General features: G+C 36.6%; 1 protein-coding gene across 1 annotated transcript in view; it reads right to left on the minus strand.

Annotated features, from left to right (window-relative positions):
* Positions 1-12,193: 12,193 nt before the first annotated feature.
* LOC100882940 (uncharacterized) overlaps positions 12,194-18,976 on the minus strand; it is an 82,856-nt gene continuing 76,073 nt past the window's right edge. The window contains exon 6 of the mRNA XM_012288200.2: positions 12,194-18,814. Coding sequence (XP_012143590.2) covers positions 18,726-18,814 — 89 coding nt within the window. The 3' untranslated portion in view covers positions 12,194-18,725. The remainder of the gene's footprint in view (positions 18,815-18,976) is intronic.

Raw genomic sequence — 18,976 nt, forward strand, 5'->3', positions numbered from 1 at the left:
CAAGATTAAAAAATGGATTTAGTACAAGAGGATTTTTTGAGTCACAATTTTTAATGTCACTGACTTACAAATTTAATAGAAGTACAAGTTTCTGATATTGTCTTACTAAAATTAAAACAAGTACAATTTTCTAGTATCACAAGTCTTCAAACTTAAAACAGGTACAACAAAAATCACCAATTGTAAAATTTAATAAAAGTTCCTCAAACCTCAAACTTTTTAATTTACAAATTAAAAGATGTTCAAATTTAGTACGCAGAGTAAGATGTTCAAGTTTCGAACGCATAAGAACCTCTCGTTATATTGCCAATATCGAAAATCGGCTTCCGCAGAGGCAAAGTTGGCAATATATCGAGATTACATGATGTAAGAGGTTTTTCGTAGCTCAGTAAGCAACAATACGAAAATAGAATAACAGATATCTAGACGGAACTCACTTCCTATCGATACCGTCTCCATCGCTCCCCGAGGCAATAGTCCAAAAGTCTTGCAGGCAAATTTTCAAATCCTTGCAATACTCGGTACGGGTATGACGAGCCACTGATACCACTGGATCCGAGCCAAATTGTTTTGTGGTCGTTTGTACGCGTCCACTTTCGAAAGCGGTGCTTTTTCTGTTCGATGGATATATGCGCACGTTAACGGAACGGAGATTTACATTTTTCCGTTGAACGCCGACGCTATAATCGATAGTTAATAAATAAAAGATCGCGTCAATTTAAAACGGTGCTTGAATTATTTAGAAAGTAATTAAAACGTGCTAACGCGGAAACAACTGGGCAAAATTGAACCTGTAAATAAATAATAGTACGTCATCGTTGTTGCAGAGATTAATTCTTCTATCTTTTTTACGAATCCTTTGACGTTTGTATAAATAATACTTTCGCTTAAGCTGATTAAAGCCTTTTATGGGTATTGGAGTTTGAAAGATGTTTAATTAATTTTTGTGGAAATGGCGTTAATCGGGGAATCTGGTTTGGGGAGGTAGGGGTTTGGGGAGATAGGGATTTGGGGATGTGAGGATTTTGGGATGTGAGAATTTGGGGATGTGTGGATGTGGGTATGTGAGGATTTGGGGATTTGAGGATTTGGGGATGTGAGGATTAGAGGATGTGAGGATTTGGAGATGTGAGGATTTGGGGATGTGAGGATTTGGGGATGTGAGGATTTAGGGATGTGTGGGATTTGGGACATGTGGGATTTGGGGATGTGAGGATTTGGGGATGTGAGGATTTAGGGATGTGTGGGATTTGGGATGTGTGGGATTTGGGACATGTGGGATTTGGGGATGCGAGGGATTTGGGAATGTGGAAATTTGGGGATGTAGGAATTGGGAGGTGTGAGAATTTGGGGATGTGAGGATTTTGGGATGTGAGAATTTGGGGATGCGAGGATTTGGAGATGCGAGGATTTGGGGATGTGAGGATTTTTGGATGTGTGGGATTTGGGATGTGTGGGATTTGAGATGTGTGGGATTTGGGACATGTGGGATTTGGGGATGCGAGGAACTTGGGAATGTGGGAATTTGGGGACGTAGGAATTGGGGGACGTGGGAATTTGGGAATCTAAGGATTTGGAGGCATAGAAATCTGGAAACTTAGCAATTGGGGGACGTGGAATTCGGAGACGTAAAAATTCGGGACCGTAGAAATTTGAGAATATAGAAATTTGAAAATGTAGAAATTTGCAAGTATAGAAATTTGAGAACGTGGGAATTTAGGGACATTGGAATTTGGGAATATAAGAATTTGAAGACGTAGAAGTTGATAAACCACTAAATAAATAACAGTGCATCACCATCGTTGCAAAGATCAATTCTTCTCCTTTTCTGCGAGTTCCTCAACATTCACACAAATAATACTTTGACATAATCTGATCAAAGCTTAATACCTTTCATCTCTATTGGAAGAATTTGATGTCAAAAAATATTTAGTTAATTTCCATAGAGACATCGTTAATCAAAGCAGTCAGTATGTTGAGCTAAATTTATGACCTTGACAGCTCTTTGTGAAATTTTTCGGGGTGCATGAAAAATGACAGATGTAAAAATAAGAAAAAATATATAGAGACAGATATAGTTCGAAACTGAACAATTTTATACTTAAGAAATATTACTGATCCTTATGATACATCTTTCAAAGAGACTAAAGTCGTTTTTTATATGCAAGTCTCAATTTACAAATAATACCTACCCCAACGTACCTACCCTACACTCTACTACAAAATTAATTATCATAAAACTTGACGACAAGCTCAACAAATATATTATATTTTGAATTGTAAAAATTCATAATTTACAATTTAATTTTTTCTGAAATGTGAAACTTTATAATTTGAAATTTAATTTTTTTTTGTATTGTAAAAATTCATAATTTACAATTTAATTTTTTCTGAAATGTAAAAATTCATAAGTTGCAATTTAATTTTTTTTGTACTGTAAAAGTTCATAATTTACAATTCAACTTTTTTTTTAATTGCAAAAATTCATAATTTACAATTCAACTTTTTTTTTAATTGCAAAAATTCATAATTTACAGTTCAATTTTTTTTTTTTAATTGTAAAAATTCATAATTTCCAACTCAACTTTTTTTTAATTCCAAAAATTCATAATTTACAGCTCAACTTTTTTTTTAATTGTAAAAATTCATAATTTACAGTTCAACTTTTTTTTAATTGTAAAAATTCATAATTTCCAACTCAACTTTTTTTCAATTCCAAAAATTCATAATTTGCAGTACAAAATGAGCATCGATATCCCCCCGAACGCCCCAGTCACCTACACTTACATCCCAAAGTAATTAACAATAAAATTGAACGAAGTTAGCGAACTGTAGAGGGAACACGTGGATGCGAGAATCGGAAACTGTGGGAAAGTTGGGAGACAAAAGGAGAAGCAGAAGCGAGAAAAACAGTGAGCGTTTTATCAGAGGATACACATCTGCTGCATATGAAACATCGTTCTCAAAAACAGACCACGTGACACAACCAAAAAGAATCCATCGGATAATTTCCATGAAGGATGTCGATCGTTAATGAGTTCCACCTGTGCCATGTACTCCGTGAAAAATTGCTAATTACTTCGTTGCAGATTTCTGCTTTGGTTGTCTTCCAAAATGTAAACCATTGTGAGTTGATTTTAATATCTGAGTTTATTATTTTGATTTTACGATCGGGGATGAATGATCTAACAGCGAGGGTAGTGATCCATAAACGGTTTATGATTATAGTCACACGCATGCGTGCCAAGTTTTTTGGTCATGTTTTCGCGTATCTAGACACTCTAGTATTGATTATGTATGTCTTAATGAAATTATATTTGGAGGAGGTTTTTTCGAAATTAGATTTTGTGGATTTTAGGGTAATTTGGGGGAGGGTTTTTTCGAAATTAAATTTTGTGGATTTTAGGGTAATTTTGTTGTGAAGAGTGAGGTTTGAAGGTAAGAATTTTTTGGGTTTTTGAAGTTGGAGTTTGGGGATTTGAGGAAGTTTGATGATTTGGGGATTTTTGAATGAGAGGAGTTTTTTTTGGGGGAGTATTAGATTTGGAAGTTTGAAGATTTGATATTTTGGAATTTTGGAATAGTGGAATTTTCAAGTTAGTTTTCTAGAGGTCTAAGTTTGTAAGTAGTGAAATTTTTCAAATTTCCAAATTTGCTAAAGGTCCAAATTTTCGAGGACTCTAATTTTCTGATTTCTAATTTGCAAGTTACTGAATGTTCAAGTGTCCAAATTTGCAAATTGCTAAATACTCAAATTTCCAACTTTGTAGTTTGCTAATTTTTCAAATTTCCAAATTTGCAACTTGCTAAATTTTCAAATTTCCAAATTTGCAAATTGCTAAGTGCTCAAATTTGCAACTTTGTAAATTGCTAAATTTTCAAACTTCCAAATTTGCAACCTCCTAAATACTCAAAATTGCAAATTTGCTAATTGCCAAATACTCAAATTTCCAAATATGCAACTTGCTAAATTTTCAAATTACCAAATTTCCAAATTGCTTTTTGCTCAAATTTGCAACTTTGCAATTTGCTAAATTTTCAAATTTCCAAATTTGCAACTTCCTAAATACTCAAAATTGCAAATTTGCTAATTTCTAAATACTTCAATTTCCATCTTTGCAATTTGCTAAATTTTCAAATTTCCATCTTTGCAATTTGCTAAGTTTAAAATTTCCAAATCCTCAAATTGCAAATTTTTACCTTCACAATTTTCCAAAACCCCAAATTTCTGCATTTAAAAACCTCCAAATTTCTAAACCCTAAAATTTCTTAATTTAGCTTCAAACTTCCAACCCCAACAATTTTCAAATTACCATAAACCCATTGAATTTCTCCTATTTCACAAAATTTCACATAATTTCCTATAATTTCACACAATTGCTACTTTCAAAACTTACTGTTTACAAAGTTTGCAATCAGTGAAGGTCATGTCCTGAAAGTACCAACTGACCCCCCAACACAATATATCAAACTAGGTCGATTTGCAACAAAATTTCAATCACAATAACCCAAAGTAATTCACCCCTAATTCTACAAAATTCTAATAAAAATATTACGTCCTGCCATACAAAATAATAAATTTCCAATCGAGAGATCCACATACCTCAAATCCCCAAAAAATCCCAAAAAATAATAATCTAAATAAGCATAAGACTGAAAAAGCACAAGTTCGAAAGAAACGGCGCTGTGATCGTCCACCTGCATAACCCTCTGCCATCTCAAAGAGCAATAATCTCAAACATCCTCATTTCAAGAACGCAAAACCTGAAGGCAACCAAAGCAAAGGCAACCGAAGAAACTCACGACTCGGAACCGTAGGATAGTGTCACATCAGGGTCGACGTTTGGCGAGTTCTCACTGTAGAGGTTAGGTGATGCACTTCGCGGCTGAGTTCGGAGAGGAGCATGGAACTGGTTCGCTCAGCCGCATCGGCCTTGAAATTGAACGGAAATGAGTGGAAGAAACCCGAGTGGAGAAGATCGATATCGCGACGTCGATCATCAAGAGACGAAAAGGTTTTTCGCCGATATTCCGCGTGCTGGCCAAATAGAACGATGACTGTAGCCCAATTTCTCTCCCTCGGTGTGCTCCTCCGTGTTTCCTGTTTCCAGGCAACCGAGGCTCGTGTACGTTCGTGTGTGGTACATGTGACCCACGCACACACCCCCGCGCGAACACTCGTACGTACACAGAGAAACAGAATCGATTGCCTTTTAGGCAACGAGCGCATGGACCCGTATTATCTGCTCGCCAATCCCGGGCAACGCGTGCACCCCCTGATATGTTCCATTAACGCTTAATTTGATTGTAAAATCGGAACATAGGCCGGACACCTAAAAATGCCGGTTTAATCGACGCTGCCTCTACGAAATAGGGCGCCAATAACAGCCGTACAACTGTAAACCCCGGTTTTTTTTAACGAAACTTTTAGTCTAATCGATAGTTTTGGGTTTAAATGCCTTAACGTGAAAAATGAAATGAAATCGCTGTCGATTTTCTAACGCGAATTTATTGGTTTGGTGGAACTCGGGTCGATTGTAGAACGAATTTACTTATAAAATAAGTACGTATCTGTCATTGGGGATGATTTGGTACTCAATTATTAATTTCATTTTATTAAAAATGTTACATGTGTTTATTAAAATTGACCAATGATTAAAATTGCAAAATATCTGTCATTCGGGATGATTTGATATTTAATTATTTATTTCATTTTATTAAACATGTTACATGTGTTTATTAAAACTGACCAATGATTAAAATTGCAAAATCTCTATCATTGGGGATGCTTTGGTACTCAATTATTTATTTCATTTTATTAAAAATGTTACATGTGTTTATTAAGACTCATCTATGATTAAAATTGCAAGATCTTTATCATTGGGGATGATTTGGTACTCAGTTATTTATTTCATTTTATTAAAAATGTTACATGTGTTTATTAAAACTGACCAATGACAAAAATTGCAAAATCTCTTTAAAATGATAAACTTGATTAAAAATTAAAAATATTTATTTTAAACATGCTAACTTCCGTGAAAAATGATAAACGTTTCGATTAAAAATTGTAAATAAAGTTAAAAAAAATATTAGTTGAATATCTCATAAACTATGTAAATAAAAATGTTTACATAAATATTAAAATACTGAAATATTAAGGTTAGAGATATTTTATTTATTGGATACATTAATCTTGATGTTTGTACAGTTTTATTTATTATTTGATTATATTAGATTTGAAGGGTTGGTCAACGCGTGAACACTGCCACGTCGTTTGTGGATGACGCTTGAATTTCCATAGGAATCTATTTCGACAGAGGTAACTAGATAAGGCTAGGGTAGTCCAATCTCCTTTGCCAAAATGTGCAGTGGTTCCTATCAGAAATTATTGGAATAAGTATAATACTGTGCGCGGTAAATTTCTCTTGGGATAACAGTATCACAGTGATCTTGTATTGGATTGCTTTTTATTATAATTGGGAAATTGAGACAATTGGGGTCTTGGAAAATTAGACTTTTGGGAATTTGGGAATTTTGGAATGTAGAAATTGGGGAATTGGGAAATTTGGAAGATTGGGTATTTGGGAATCTACGAATTTCGAGGCGTAGGAATTTTGGGGTGTGGAAATTTGGAAATATAGGAATTCGGGGGCGTAGAAATTTGGGCGCGTGGGAACTTGGGAACGTAGGAATTTGGGGGTGTAGAAATTTGGGCGCGTGGGAATTTGGGAACGTAGGAATTTGGGCCCGTAGGAATTTGGGCGCGTGGGAATTTGGGGTCGTGGGAATTTGGGGGCGTAAAAATTTGGGCGCGTGGGAATTTGGGGAAGTAGGAATTTGGGGGCGTAGAAATTCGGGGGCGTAGAAATTTGGACGCGTGGAAATTTGGAGACGTAGGAATTTAGGGGCGTAGAAATTTGGGCGCGTGGGAATTTGGGGACGTAGGAATTTGGGGGCGTGGGAATTTGGGCGCGTGGGAATTTGGAGGCGCAGAAATTTGGGCGCGTAGGAATTTGGGCGCGTGGGAATTTAGGGTCGTGGGAATTTGGGGGCGTAGAAATTTGGGCGCGTGGGAATTTGGGGACGTAGGAATTTGGGGGCGTAGAAATTCGGGGGCGTAGAAATTTGGACGCGTGGAAATTTGGAGACGTAGGAATTTGGGGGCGTAGAAATTTGGGCGCGTGGGAATTTGAGGACATAGGAATTTGGGGGCGTAGAAATTCGGGGGCGTAGAAATTTGGACGCGTGGAAGTTTGAGGACGTAGGAATTTGGAAGCGTAGAAATTTGAAAATATAGAAATTTAGAAAACTTCCTAAATCTCAAATTAGGACAACCAACCCCCTATATCCCAAAATACCACCCTCCTCAACCCCCAAAAAAATACCAAAACAAAAGAAACATCCAACTCCTCCAACACCACATCCCTCCAGCAATCAAAATAATTGGTTTCGCGTTTCCATATTACAAAATTTTATTGCCATATATTCTGTTAAAATAAAGAACAAATTGATGCTTCGCTTATTTATTTTTCCATTTCATTTTCAATTTAGAAATGTTCTGTGAACGCTGGTAGTTTTACCGATTAAAAAAGTTTATTACTGCAGGTTGAATGATAAAAATGAATCCTTGATATGTTTAATATAATTCGTATTATACTGTGCCGTACCAGTTACGGTTAATTCTACTGTGGCAGTAAACGAGTTAGCAAGTAGACGGCTGCAGTGAAATTGGACACGCGTAGTCAGACACACTGAAACTCTAATTACGTATTAAGGTAAACGGTTAATTTTCAAATTTAATCTTTGCGCTTATTATTTTATATTATTAATATAATAGTAACTGTTTTCTGCGCTCTTAATTAACTTCTCTCGATCTCAATTTAATCAACTCTTCTTGCTTTTACTATTATTTTTGTATTACTTTATTTTTATATTCTAATATATTAGTTTTGTTGTTAATATTTTTTGTTAATCAGTCAATTAATTTATTTGCAATATTTATTACTAATAGGCCGGATTAGTAATAAATTACTATTTGCAATATTTGAATGTGAAAATTGAATAATTTGAAAGCGTGAAAATTTAAAAGGTCCAAAATTCCACCCCGTGTGCATCCAGGTAGAACAAACCTTCATTATTAAAATGGAAAGTTATATTTATCCAAAATAGGACATCACAAGTGTGCAAGGAATAGCTATTTACTGTAATAGACTCTACTGGAAATAGAATTAATATTTCTATTCTCGTTGACCTGTTTGAAACCCGAGTCAGAAATAATATCTCTCTATCAGTACATAAATATAAATCCAATTTATCTTCATTTTCTACAGGCAAAATTACGTCTCATAAGTTCAAATAAAACGTCAGTAAAAAACAATTAATCTTTCACTTAAAAATTATTTTTATACAAAATGTCACTGCAAAGTCAACTAATACAAAAGTTCAACAATAACATGAGGTACAAAATAAACTTGTACATTATCTTCTCCTGTCCTCAAAATTGTCCTCCATTTTCTACAAGCAAACTCCTCATAAGTTTAATCAAGAAATTCATCTTAAAAATTATTTTTACAGAAAATTAAATAGTATCAGTACAAGATTATTAATTAATAAATCCAGCAATGTGATGAACCACTTATACAAAAGTTCAATAATTGAACTAATACAAAAGTTCAATAATAACATGAGGTACAAAACAAACTTGTACATTATCTTCTCCTGTCCTCAAAATTGTCCTCCATTTTCTACAAGCAAACTCCTCATAAGTTTAATCAAGAAATTCATCTTAAAAATTATTTTTACAGAAAATTAAATAGTATCAGTACAAGATTATTAATTAATAAATCCAGCAATGTGATGAACCACTTATACAAAAGTTCAATAATTGAACTAATACAAAAGTTCAATAATAACATGAGGTACAAAACAAACTTGTACATTATCTTCTCCTGTCCTCAAAATTGTCCTCCATTTTCTACAAGCAAACTCCTCATAAGTTTAATTAAGAAATTCATCTTAAAAATTATTTTTACAGAAAATTAAATAGTATCAGTACAAGATTATTAATTAATAAATCCAGCAATGTGATGAACCACTTATAATTCAGTCCCAAAGTCACCCCCGAAAAATGATCAACTACAAAAGTCCCGCAATTATTAATTAGTAAAAAAGTCCACTAATGAACCACTTATAATCCAGTCCCAAAAAAGTCACCCTTAGAAAATGATCAACTACTACAAAAGTCCCGCAACGTCCCGTAATTATTAATTAGTAAAAAAGTCCAGCAATGAACCACTTATAATCCAGTCCCAAAAATGTCACCCTCAGAAAATGATCAACTACTACAAAAGTCCCGCAACGTCCCGCAATTACTAATTAGCAAAAAAGTCCAGCAACGAACCACTTATAATCCAGTCCCAAAAATGTCACCCTTAGAAAATGATCAACTACTACCAAAGTCCCGCAACGTCCCGCAATTATTAATTAATAAAAAAGTCCACTAATATGATAAACCACTAATCCATTCCGAAAACTATCACCCCAAAAAAATGATCAACTACAAAATTCCCTTAACGACCATAAAGCTACACATTATTTTCCATCCCGGAAAAATGTGATCCCAAAAAATCCTTACAACGAAGAATCATCGAGCGTAATCCCGTGGGTATCAACCATTCGTAGCATAAAAATAGGAGCTCAGACAAATCCAATGGTTTGAGCAGGTTTGGTTGGACAACAGTGTTCGAAAAAAAGAGGGCGGAAATAAAAAGTAAAAAACAGAGGTGTTTGTACGACAAGCGTTTAAGCCTGTCGGGTGCAGAGGGTGTGTAAGTAAAAAGCGTAACGCGTCGGAGCGTACCCTTTCGAACGGAATATCGGATTTCCGGATTTAAAAGTGTAAACGGATTAGTCGGGTTGTGAATGGCGCATCTTTGAAGGATTAATAGGGTCGAAGTTAGAAGGAGAGGTACGGTTCGGGCACGGTTGATCGTGTATCGCATGTGAAACGAGTAATTGAATTATTTCATCAGTATTATTGCCAGCCAGCCGGAAACAAATGGAGTAATAATGTCAGTAACACGATTCGAGCGACGCGGAGCTTTTGATAAAATAACATTTGTTACCGATACGCTTAAACGTGTGACTTTCATCGATACACCTGCCGATGGACGCGTTTGTTTGCCGAACCGTCCGGGTCTCGAATTATCTCTTATCTCGTGCCGATACGTAAAATCGTGATTAACACGGCCAGAAATTGGCCCGATCTATTCAATACCAGATATTCCATGAATATTCATTCATACGGACCTATTATTCTGAATGAAATTGTAATTTCGCTGAGAGGATGCAGTCAAGGTTTTCCAACAGTCAGCTGTTTCCTATCCAAGCAATATTATTTCGTTAATTAAATATCCGTGCCGATGGAACTGCCAGCTATTATCGTTCCCTGTTTGCGAACGATGGGAGATAAACAGGGAGGTGATCGGTTGATCGAATATTAAGGTGATGTGTTGTGTTTATTGACGGGAGATTTTTTAAGAGTTTCTGGACGTTGAGATGATGAGTAACATATAGATACGATAAACTTCATTTATGATGATTTACAAACCCTTCAATTTGTATCGATTTATAGGATATACAAATGTCGGTTTCTAATTAACACTTCAAGTTTAGTAGAGTTAAATAATATTATCATTTTTGGGAAGTGATGGTAAGTTTTATGAATGTTATGAATTTTTAAGTAGTGAAGAGGGTAGTTACTGTGTATTCCAGTCTCTATGGGAATATTACAGTTGATAAGAAAGTTTTCATAAATTTCCAAAGTTTTTTACTAGCGAAGAAGGATAGTAGGAAGGATACTAGGAGAGTAAGAAGAATCTAGGGATCTAGGGATATTGGGATATTGAGATGTAGGGAGATGGGGAAATAGGAAGATTGAGAACTGAGGAGATTTGGAACTAGGGAGATTGGGAACTAGGGAGATTGGGAACTAGGGAAATTGGGAACTAGGGAGATTGGAAACTAGGGAGATTGGGAACTAGGGAGATTGGAAACTAGGGAGATTGGGAACTAGGGAGATTGGGAACTAGGGAGATTTGGAAGTAGGGAGATTGGAAACTAGGGAGATTGGAAACTAGGGAGATTGGGAACTAGGGAGATTTGGAAGTAGAGAGATTGGAAACTAGGGAGATTGGGATCTAGGGAGATTGGAATTTAGAGAGATTGGGATGTAGGGAGTTTGGGAACTAGGGAGATTGGGATGTAGGGAGATTGGGAACTAGGGAGATTGGGATCTAGAGAGATTGGGAAGTAGGGAGATTGAAAACTAGGGAGATTGGAAACTAGGGAGATTGGAAACTAGGGAGATTGGGAACTAGAGAGATTGGGATCTAGGGTGATTGGGAACTAGGGAAATTGGGAACTAGAGAGATTGGGATCTAGGGAGATTGGAATTTAGAGAGATTGGGATCTAGGGAGATTGGGAACTGGGGAGATTGGGAACTAGGGAGATTGGGAACTAGAGAGATTGGGATCTAGGGTGATTGAGAACTAGGGAAATTGGGAAATAGAGAGATTGAAAACTAGAGAGATTGGGATCTAGGGAGATTGGAATTTAGAGAGATTGGGATCTAGGGAGACTGGGGTCTAGGGAGATTGGCGTCTAGGGGATATAGAAATCTAGAGATTTAGAAATGTACGAATCTAAAAACCTAAAAATCTAAAATTTCAAGAACCCAAAAATCTAAAAATCCAAAAACCCAAAACAGCAAAAATATTTGTTAAAAATCAAATCCCCCGAAAGATTGAACTCAACAATTCAATATTAAAATTATCAATTTAATTTCCTCATGCAATCACATAAATCATTAATTCAAATAAAATTTTATGAAAATGCAATATTTATCCGAGCAACGAGTTCAATGCTTCATCCAGATCCGAACTCTATACGAATTAAAAATGATACATTAATCACAAATAATTTATTCCTTACCCGCCCGTACATGCGACGCGTATTAAAACGAAATTAATCCAGTTACGGCGAGGACAATTTAATATCATTTATAATACGCGTATCAAAAACACTTTATTCGGAACTGGGAAAAAAACAACGTTAATTCGTAAAATCTGCGAACTCACGTTTGGTGAATTAATTCGTTCGAAGATGAGGATCGAGAGGGTTGAAATGAAACGATTCTGTGGTCATATCGTTATTATTATCATAAATATTCTTTCGTATCGTGACAAGCTGAGGAACATAATGAGCATCGATACCAAAAAATTGGCAAAAATTTGACTAGCATCTTGTTCTTCCCTTTTTTTTGTTCTCCTCACGTCTTCTTTACACAAAAAATTATTAAAACTATGCTGCAGACATACGCGAAACATCTCGGACACTTTTACACTCTCGCTTACAATTCTTTAATATAATCGTTTATACCGATTCGTTCGAAAATATTCTATCGCTCTCGTGCGTTCATCTTCTCGTTTTATTTATTTAATTATCTTTTTCCTTTTTGGCTAACCTCGAAATTGAAACGCGCTCACCTACGAACGTTCGCTTTAGCTACATACGTAGAAACGATGACGTCATTTTTTCAAAAATACTTATTACAATTAGAAAACCATGTAGATTATTATTCAGTCGTTGCGATCCTTAATCGATTAATCCGTAAACTAATAGCTAGCACACATCGCTCGTTAATACATAACATACATATACATATACATATATATGTATATATACGATTTCAACCTTCTGCTTCTTTTTTAGCCTCGATCGTCGCTCGTTCAAACGACTACCTTGTCATTGTTCCAATAATCTTCAAATTATATTTTAGTTGCAAGGAAAATTTTTGGGAGGAAGAATTTTTTTTATGGAGATTGATGGTTTTACTTACTTGGAAATTATAGAAATATGATAACTTTCTCAAGTTTTCAAGTTTTCAATTTGTACATTGATGAATTCTGAAGTTTTCAAATTTGGAATTCTTTAAATTTTTAAGGCCCTAGAAATTAAATCTCCGATCCCTAAATCCACGTTCTCTAAATTCCCGATTCATAAATCCCCGATCCCTAAATCCCTGAATCCCTAAATCCCCGAATTCCTAAATCACTGATACCTAAATCCCCGATCCTTAAATCCCCGATCCCTATATCCCCGATTCCTAAATCCCCGAATCACTAAATCTCCGAATCCCTAAATCCCTGAATCCATAAATCTCCGATCCCTAAATCCCCGATCCGTAAATCCCCGAATTACTAAATCTCCGAATCCCTAAATCCCCGAATCCCTAAACCACCGATTCCTAAATCTCTGATCCCTAAATTCCCAATATCTAAATCCCCGATCCTTAAATCCCCGATCCCTATATCCCCGATCCCTAAATCCCCCATCCCTAAATCCCCGAATCCCTAAATCCCCGAATCCCTAAATCCCCGAATCCCTAAATTCCACTTTCATAAATTTACAAGTCTCTAAATACCCAATCCCTAGATCTCCAATCCCTAAATCCCCAATCCCTAAATCCCCAAACCCAAAACCTCTCACTCCATTTTCCCTACATCCACCTCTTTCCCCTAAAAAATCCTCCTCAACACACTACGAATTTACCACAAACAGTCTACATATGTCCAAAGATTATTGGAACAATACCAAAGTGCATAATAAACGAAAACTACTACTCCATAATAAACGAAAACCACCGGATATCTAAAAATAAATTCGAAAGTCGTGATGTACCCGTTCCTCGATATTCCAGTCGGTACGCAACCGGTAGACACAATATTCCGACCGGAAGTCGAGGTAGCTGAGGGGTAGAGAACGGTAAGCTCGATACACGTGGTTATATTCACTGTAAACAGAACGTGACTGCAAATCGCTTTAATCGTTCGGTCGCGTTCGAAGTCGTGTGAAACGCGGCTGATAAATGTATCGAAAGAGGGGAACGCATTAAATCGAACAGCAAACAGGTATTAATTTAATGAAGCGAACGCTTAATGAGCCCCGACAGAACGCGAATCGTAACCCGTGAACGAAATTCCATTTCGTAACTGACCGATCGTTTCTCTCGTTGGCTCTCGAAACATCGAGCCAGTGCCGGATTAAGATAGCGACGGGCCACCGGCACTTTCGAGGGTTCTTCGGGGGCTTTTGGTAGAAATTTCGAAATAGGGATGTTAGGAAACTGGGGATGTTTTGGCGATTTTTCGGGGTGTGGAAATTTCGAAATATAGGAATTTGGGGGCGTAGAAATTTGGGGACGTAGGAATTTGGGGGTGTGGAAATTTGGACGCGTGGGAATTTGGGGACGTAGGAATTTGGACGCGTGGAAATTTGGGGACGTCGGAATTTGGGCGCGTGGGAATTTGGGGGCGTAGAAATTTGGGCGCGTGGAAATTTGGGGACGTAGGAATTTGGGGGCGTAGAAATTTGGGCGCGAGGGAATTTGGGGACGTAGGAATTTGGGAGCGTGGGAATTTGGGCGCGTGGGAATTTGGGCGCGTGGGAATTTGGGGGCGTAGAAATTTGGGCGCGTGGAAATTTGGGGACGTAGGAATTTGGGGGCGTAGAAATTTGGGCGCGAGGGAATTTGGGGACGTAGGAATTTGGGGGCGTGGGAATTTGGACGCGTGGAAATTTGAGGACGTAGGAATTTGGGGGCGTGGAAATTTGGGCGCGTGGGAATTTAGGGACGTAGGAATTTGGGGGCGCGGAAATTTGGGCGCGTGGGAATTTGGGGACGTAGGAATTTGGAGGCGTAGAAATTTTGGCGCGTGGGAATTTCGGGACGTGGGAATTTGGGGACGTAGAAATTTGAGCGCATGGGAATTTCGGGTCGTAGGACTTTGGAGACTAGGGAATTTGAGGTCTTGGGAAACTTGAGAATTAGAATTTGGAAATTTGGAAAATTAAAAACTTGAAAACTTGAAAATGTATGAATTCACAAATTGAAACCCCTAATATCAATCCAAAAATTTGAATAAAACAAAAATCCCTAAACAGTGACTTGGAAAAATGGAAATCCGGGAAATAGAATTTAGAAAGTTGAAACATTACATATTAAATAGCAATTACTTATTTTATTTATTAATTAATCCAGCACCGCATCGAGCTCCTTCCATTATCTATCGTTCTCTCACTTTCATCTCTCATATTTTCACAACAAATATTTATCCCGTGCGCTCTTTTTTTTCGGCAAGAAATACTGTCGGTTATTAGACGAAGTGCTCTCGATGTGAGGGATGAAAAAAGTAGGTGATTTTTCGACATCGTTCGTCGTCCTAATACAAAGAGGATCGGTTCTCATCTTCCTTGTGTTCGACAAGACGATCCTTCTTGTCGGAGACACGAGAACAGTGGCAACCGCAAAGCGACTACTCGTCGAATATCCGATTCATCAGGTACATCTCCTCGCACACTGTTTCGTGTACTTTCAGGCGAACCGAGTGATGTCAGGGTAATCGGGATGCGAATCGAGAGACAGCATGTGAAATTCAGATTGAGAGCGACGAAGATAGATTGCTGATACAGGTCGTCTCAAAAATGATGTACAAACACTTCTCATATGTGAAAAACAACTTCTTATTTGAAGTCTTTTGATCTGCTTTTCACTTTAGGCTTCGTTTGCAAGATTTATGTACTAATAACTTTTGTAATTTATAATAAACTTCAGTAATTAAAGTAACCTTCATAATTCACGTAAGTAATCTTTGAGGTTAAGGTACTTCATTCGTGATTAATTGTAAAATATTTTTAAATATATGCAGAAACATTTGTAAACATGTTTAATATCATAGAGAATCACGTGTGAATATTTCTTATCGAATTTAAAAATGAACATATGTATATATGAACATATGAATATATGTACATATGAATACAAGAACATATGAACATATGAATACATGAACATATGAACATATGAATACATGAACATATGAACATACGATCATATGAACATATGAACATATAAACATATGTACATACGTACATATGAACATATGAACATATGAACATATGAACATATAAACATATAAACATATGAACATATGAACATATGTACATATGTTGGCATGTGTGTATTTCCTAACACAACTAACATGTACAAGTAAAATAAAAAATATTATCTATATGATTAGATATAAATCAGATATAGTTCTTCTTCAATGGAAATTTTATTATAATATGTTATCTGGTGCATCATTCTCTCATACATGTATTGAACTCACACGACAATGAAAATTTTATCTGACGTTCAAAAATTACAATTTTGTTATTCATTTTTTTTTTGTTCAAATTTTTATTTGATATTGCAGCCATTTTACTCTTCTTAATAAATTTGCTAATAATTACAGTTTTGTAATTATTAATATAAGAACATGAAGTGAAAATTTTGTCTTAAATATGACAATCTGAAAATTCTTAATATCATGTTAGATTTTGATGTACCAGTGTATATAATTATGTATATAGTTGATGTACCAATATAATTTTGATATCAACTATCAACAACCTTGTTGAACCTTAACCTAACCCTTAACACAATAGTTGACTTAAAATAATCCTTAACACATTTTGTACGATTTATGCAGTTTTATATCCAGGAATCGAAGATTTCGAACAAACGCCGAGAATGAAATTGTAAAATTTGAATGTTTATTGGGTTGTATCAGAAATGAGCCAAGTGGTAGTAGAGAGGTATAGATATTCAGCTACCATCTCTACTTTTTCACATTATTGAGCAGCTGGGGAACATCTCCCTCTGAAGATACTTGACTCTACTGCTTTTCTCTCGACATCGAACGCATCTTCGAGTTATATAGGATGATTCGGTCGCTACGTGACACAAATAAAATGCCGCCAGATACACCGCTCGATCGTACTTCCATACCTTCATCTACTTAGAATACAATATACATACCCCTCATTGGAAGTTTGGAAATATTTAGTACCTTTCGATTCTGCAATCTTTGAATATTCCATTTTATTCGAATTTATGTAGGTTTATATTCATTCAATTTTTTATTGGTTTCAAGGTTTTGAGATTTTTGTTGATTTTTGGTACGGGAAATTGGTAGGAAGTTTTGGAGTTCTCGACTTGCCAAATTTTGCAAGTTTCCAAATTCCCAAATTCCCAAATTCTCAAATTCCCAAACTCTCAAATTTCCAAACTCTCAAATTTCTAAACTCTCAAATTCCCAAACTCTCAAATTCCCAAACTCCACAATTCCCAAACTCCTAAATTTCCAAACTCCCCAATTTCCACACTCCCCAATTCCCAAACTCTCAAATTCCCAAATTCCCAAACTTCCAAGCTCCCCAATTCCCAAACTCTCAAATTCCCAAACTCCCAAATTTCCAAGCTCCCCAATTTCCAAACTCTCAAATTCCCAAACTCCACAATTTCCAAACTCTCAAATTCCCAAACTCCACAATTTCCAAACTCCCAAATTCCCAAACTCTCAAATTCCCAAACTCCCAAATTCCCAAGCTCCCAAATTTCCAAACTCCCCAATTCCCAAACTCTCAAATTCCCAAACTCCTCAATTCCCAAACTCCCAAATTCCCAAACTCCCAAATTTCCAAACTCTCAAATTCCCAAACTCCCCAATTCCCAAACTCTCAAATTCTCAAACTCTCAAATTTCCAAACTCCCCAATTCCAAACTCTCAAATTCCCAAACTCCCCAATTTCCAAACTCCCAAATTTCCAAACTCCCAAATTCCCAAACTCCCCAATTCCCAAACTCCCAAATTCCCAAACTCCCCAATTCCCAAACTCCCAAATTCCCAAACTCCCAAATTCCCAAACTCCCCAATTCCCAAACTCCCAAATCCCCAAACTCTCAAATTCCCAAACTCCCAAATTTCCAAATTCTCACCCCCCAAATCCCTAAACACCCAACTCCTCAAACTCCCAAACCTTGAAAATTCCTCAAACCCCAAATTCCCAAATTCTAAAAATTTCCAAACTCCCCAATTCCCAATCCTCCAAATCCCACCTACTCCACCTTTCCACCTCCCCAAACCACCAAATTTCAAAATTTCACTCACTTCAAAATTTCACCCCTTGTAAAAGAAGTTCGTACCTCAAAAACGAAGCAATCTCCTCAAAAACATTTTGCACAGTAATTTCTCGTACACCATTTTTGAGACCGCCCGTACGATATATCCACTAGGTCAGTCATTTCGAGTTTATAAAAGTACGAAAACGAAAAGAATAGTATCACTCTTTATTCGAAACGATGCGACGTAAAACGTAGGTACTATACGGTTCTATCTACACATTGCAAACACATGAATCTCGTCGAAAGGAAGCGACATATACACAGTTCTAATAATAAAATATACCCCGAAACATTCCTCTCCTGTTTCTCCCGTGGTTTCTTCGTTCCTACATTGGCGGACCACGAATACCTTTCAGGTGTTGATCGTAAAGAAACACGAAACATTTTCTCATGACATCATTTCTCTTCTTCGCTGCAACCACCCTGATCCTCGACGGAATTCATCGCAGTTTCCTGTCTTTTTTTTTTGTTCATTTGTTTATTCATTTTTCTTCGTCATCGTTCATCCCCGCACCGTGGTCCAAAATGAGGCGCGATACGTGCGTCGTCTGTCGCCGGAGGATGATCACATCACACAAAGCGGCCCGGACTTTCTTACAAGCACGTCGATTTATATAAAACAGCTCCAAAGCGCGCGCGTATTTCAATGCTTTACGGTTAACGAATGGCGATCAGGTGAAACGCGAACAGGCCGAACAATAACCTCGATGGTGGCAGTCGACCCTCCGTCCTGGACGAACCGAGAACTGCGAACAGAGAATACATAGTTTTCTGCAGAGAATTTCTCTTTTATTATTTCGTTTGATATAATACTCTTTTCGACGCGTTGATGTAGGGGTGATACAAACATATTGATAACATCAGTATTGGTAACATTAGGGTAACTTATTAGGGGTTACTTATTAGGG

The sequence above is a fragment of the Megachile rotundata genome, chromosome 2 (assembly GCF_050947335.1).
Source record: "Megachile rotundata isolate GNS110a chromosome 2, iyMegRotu1, whole genome shotgun sequence".
NCBI lineage: Eukaryota > Metazoa > Arthropoda > Insecta > Hymenoptera > Megachilidae > Megachile > Megachile rotundata.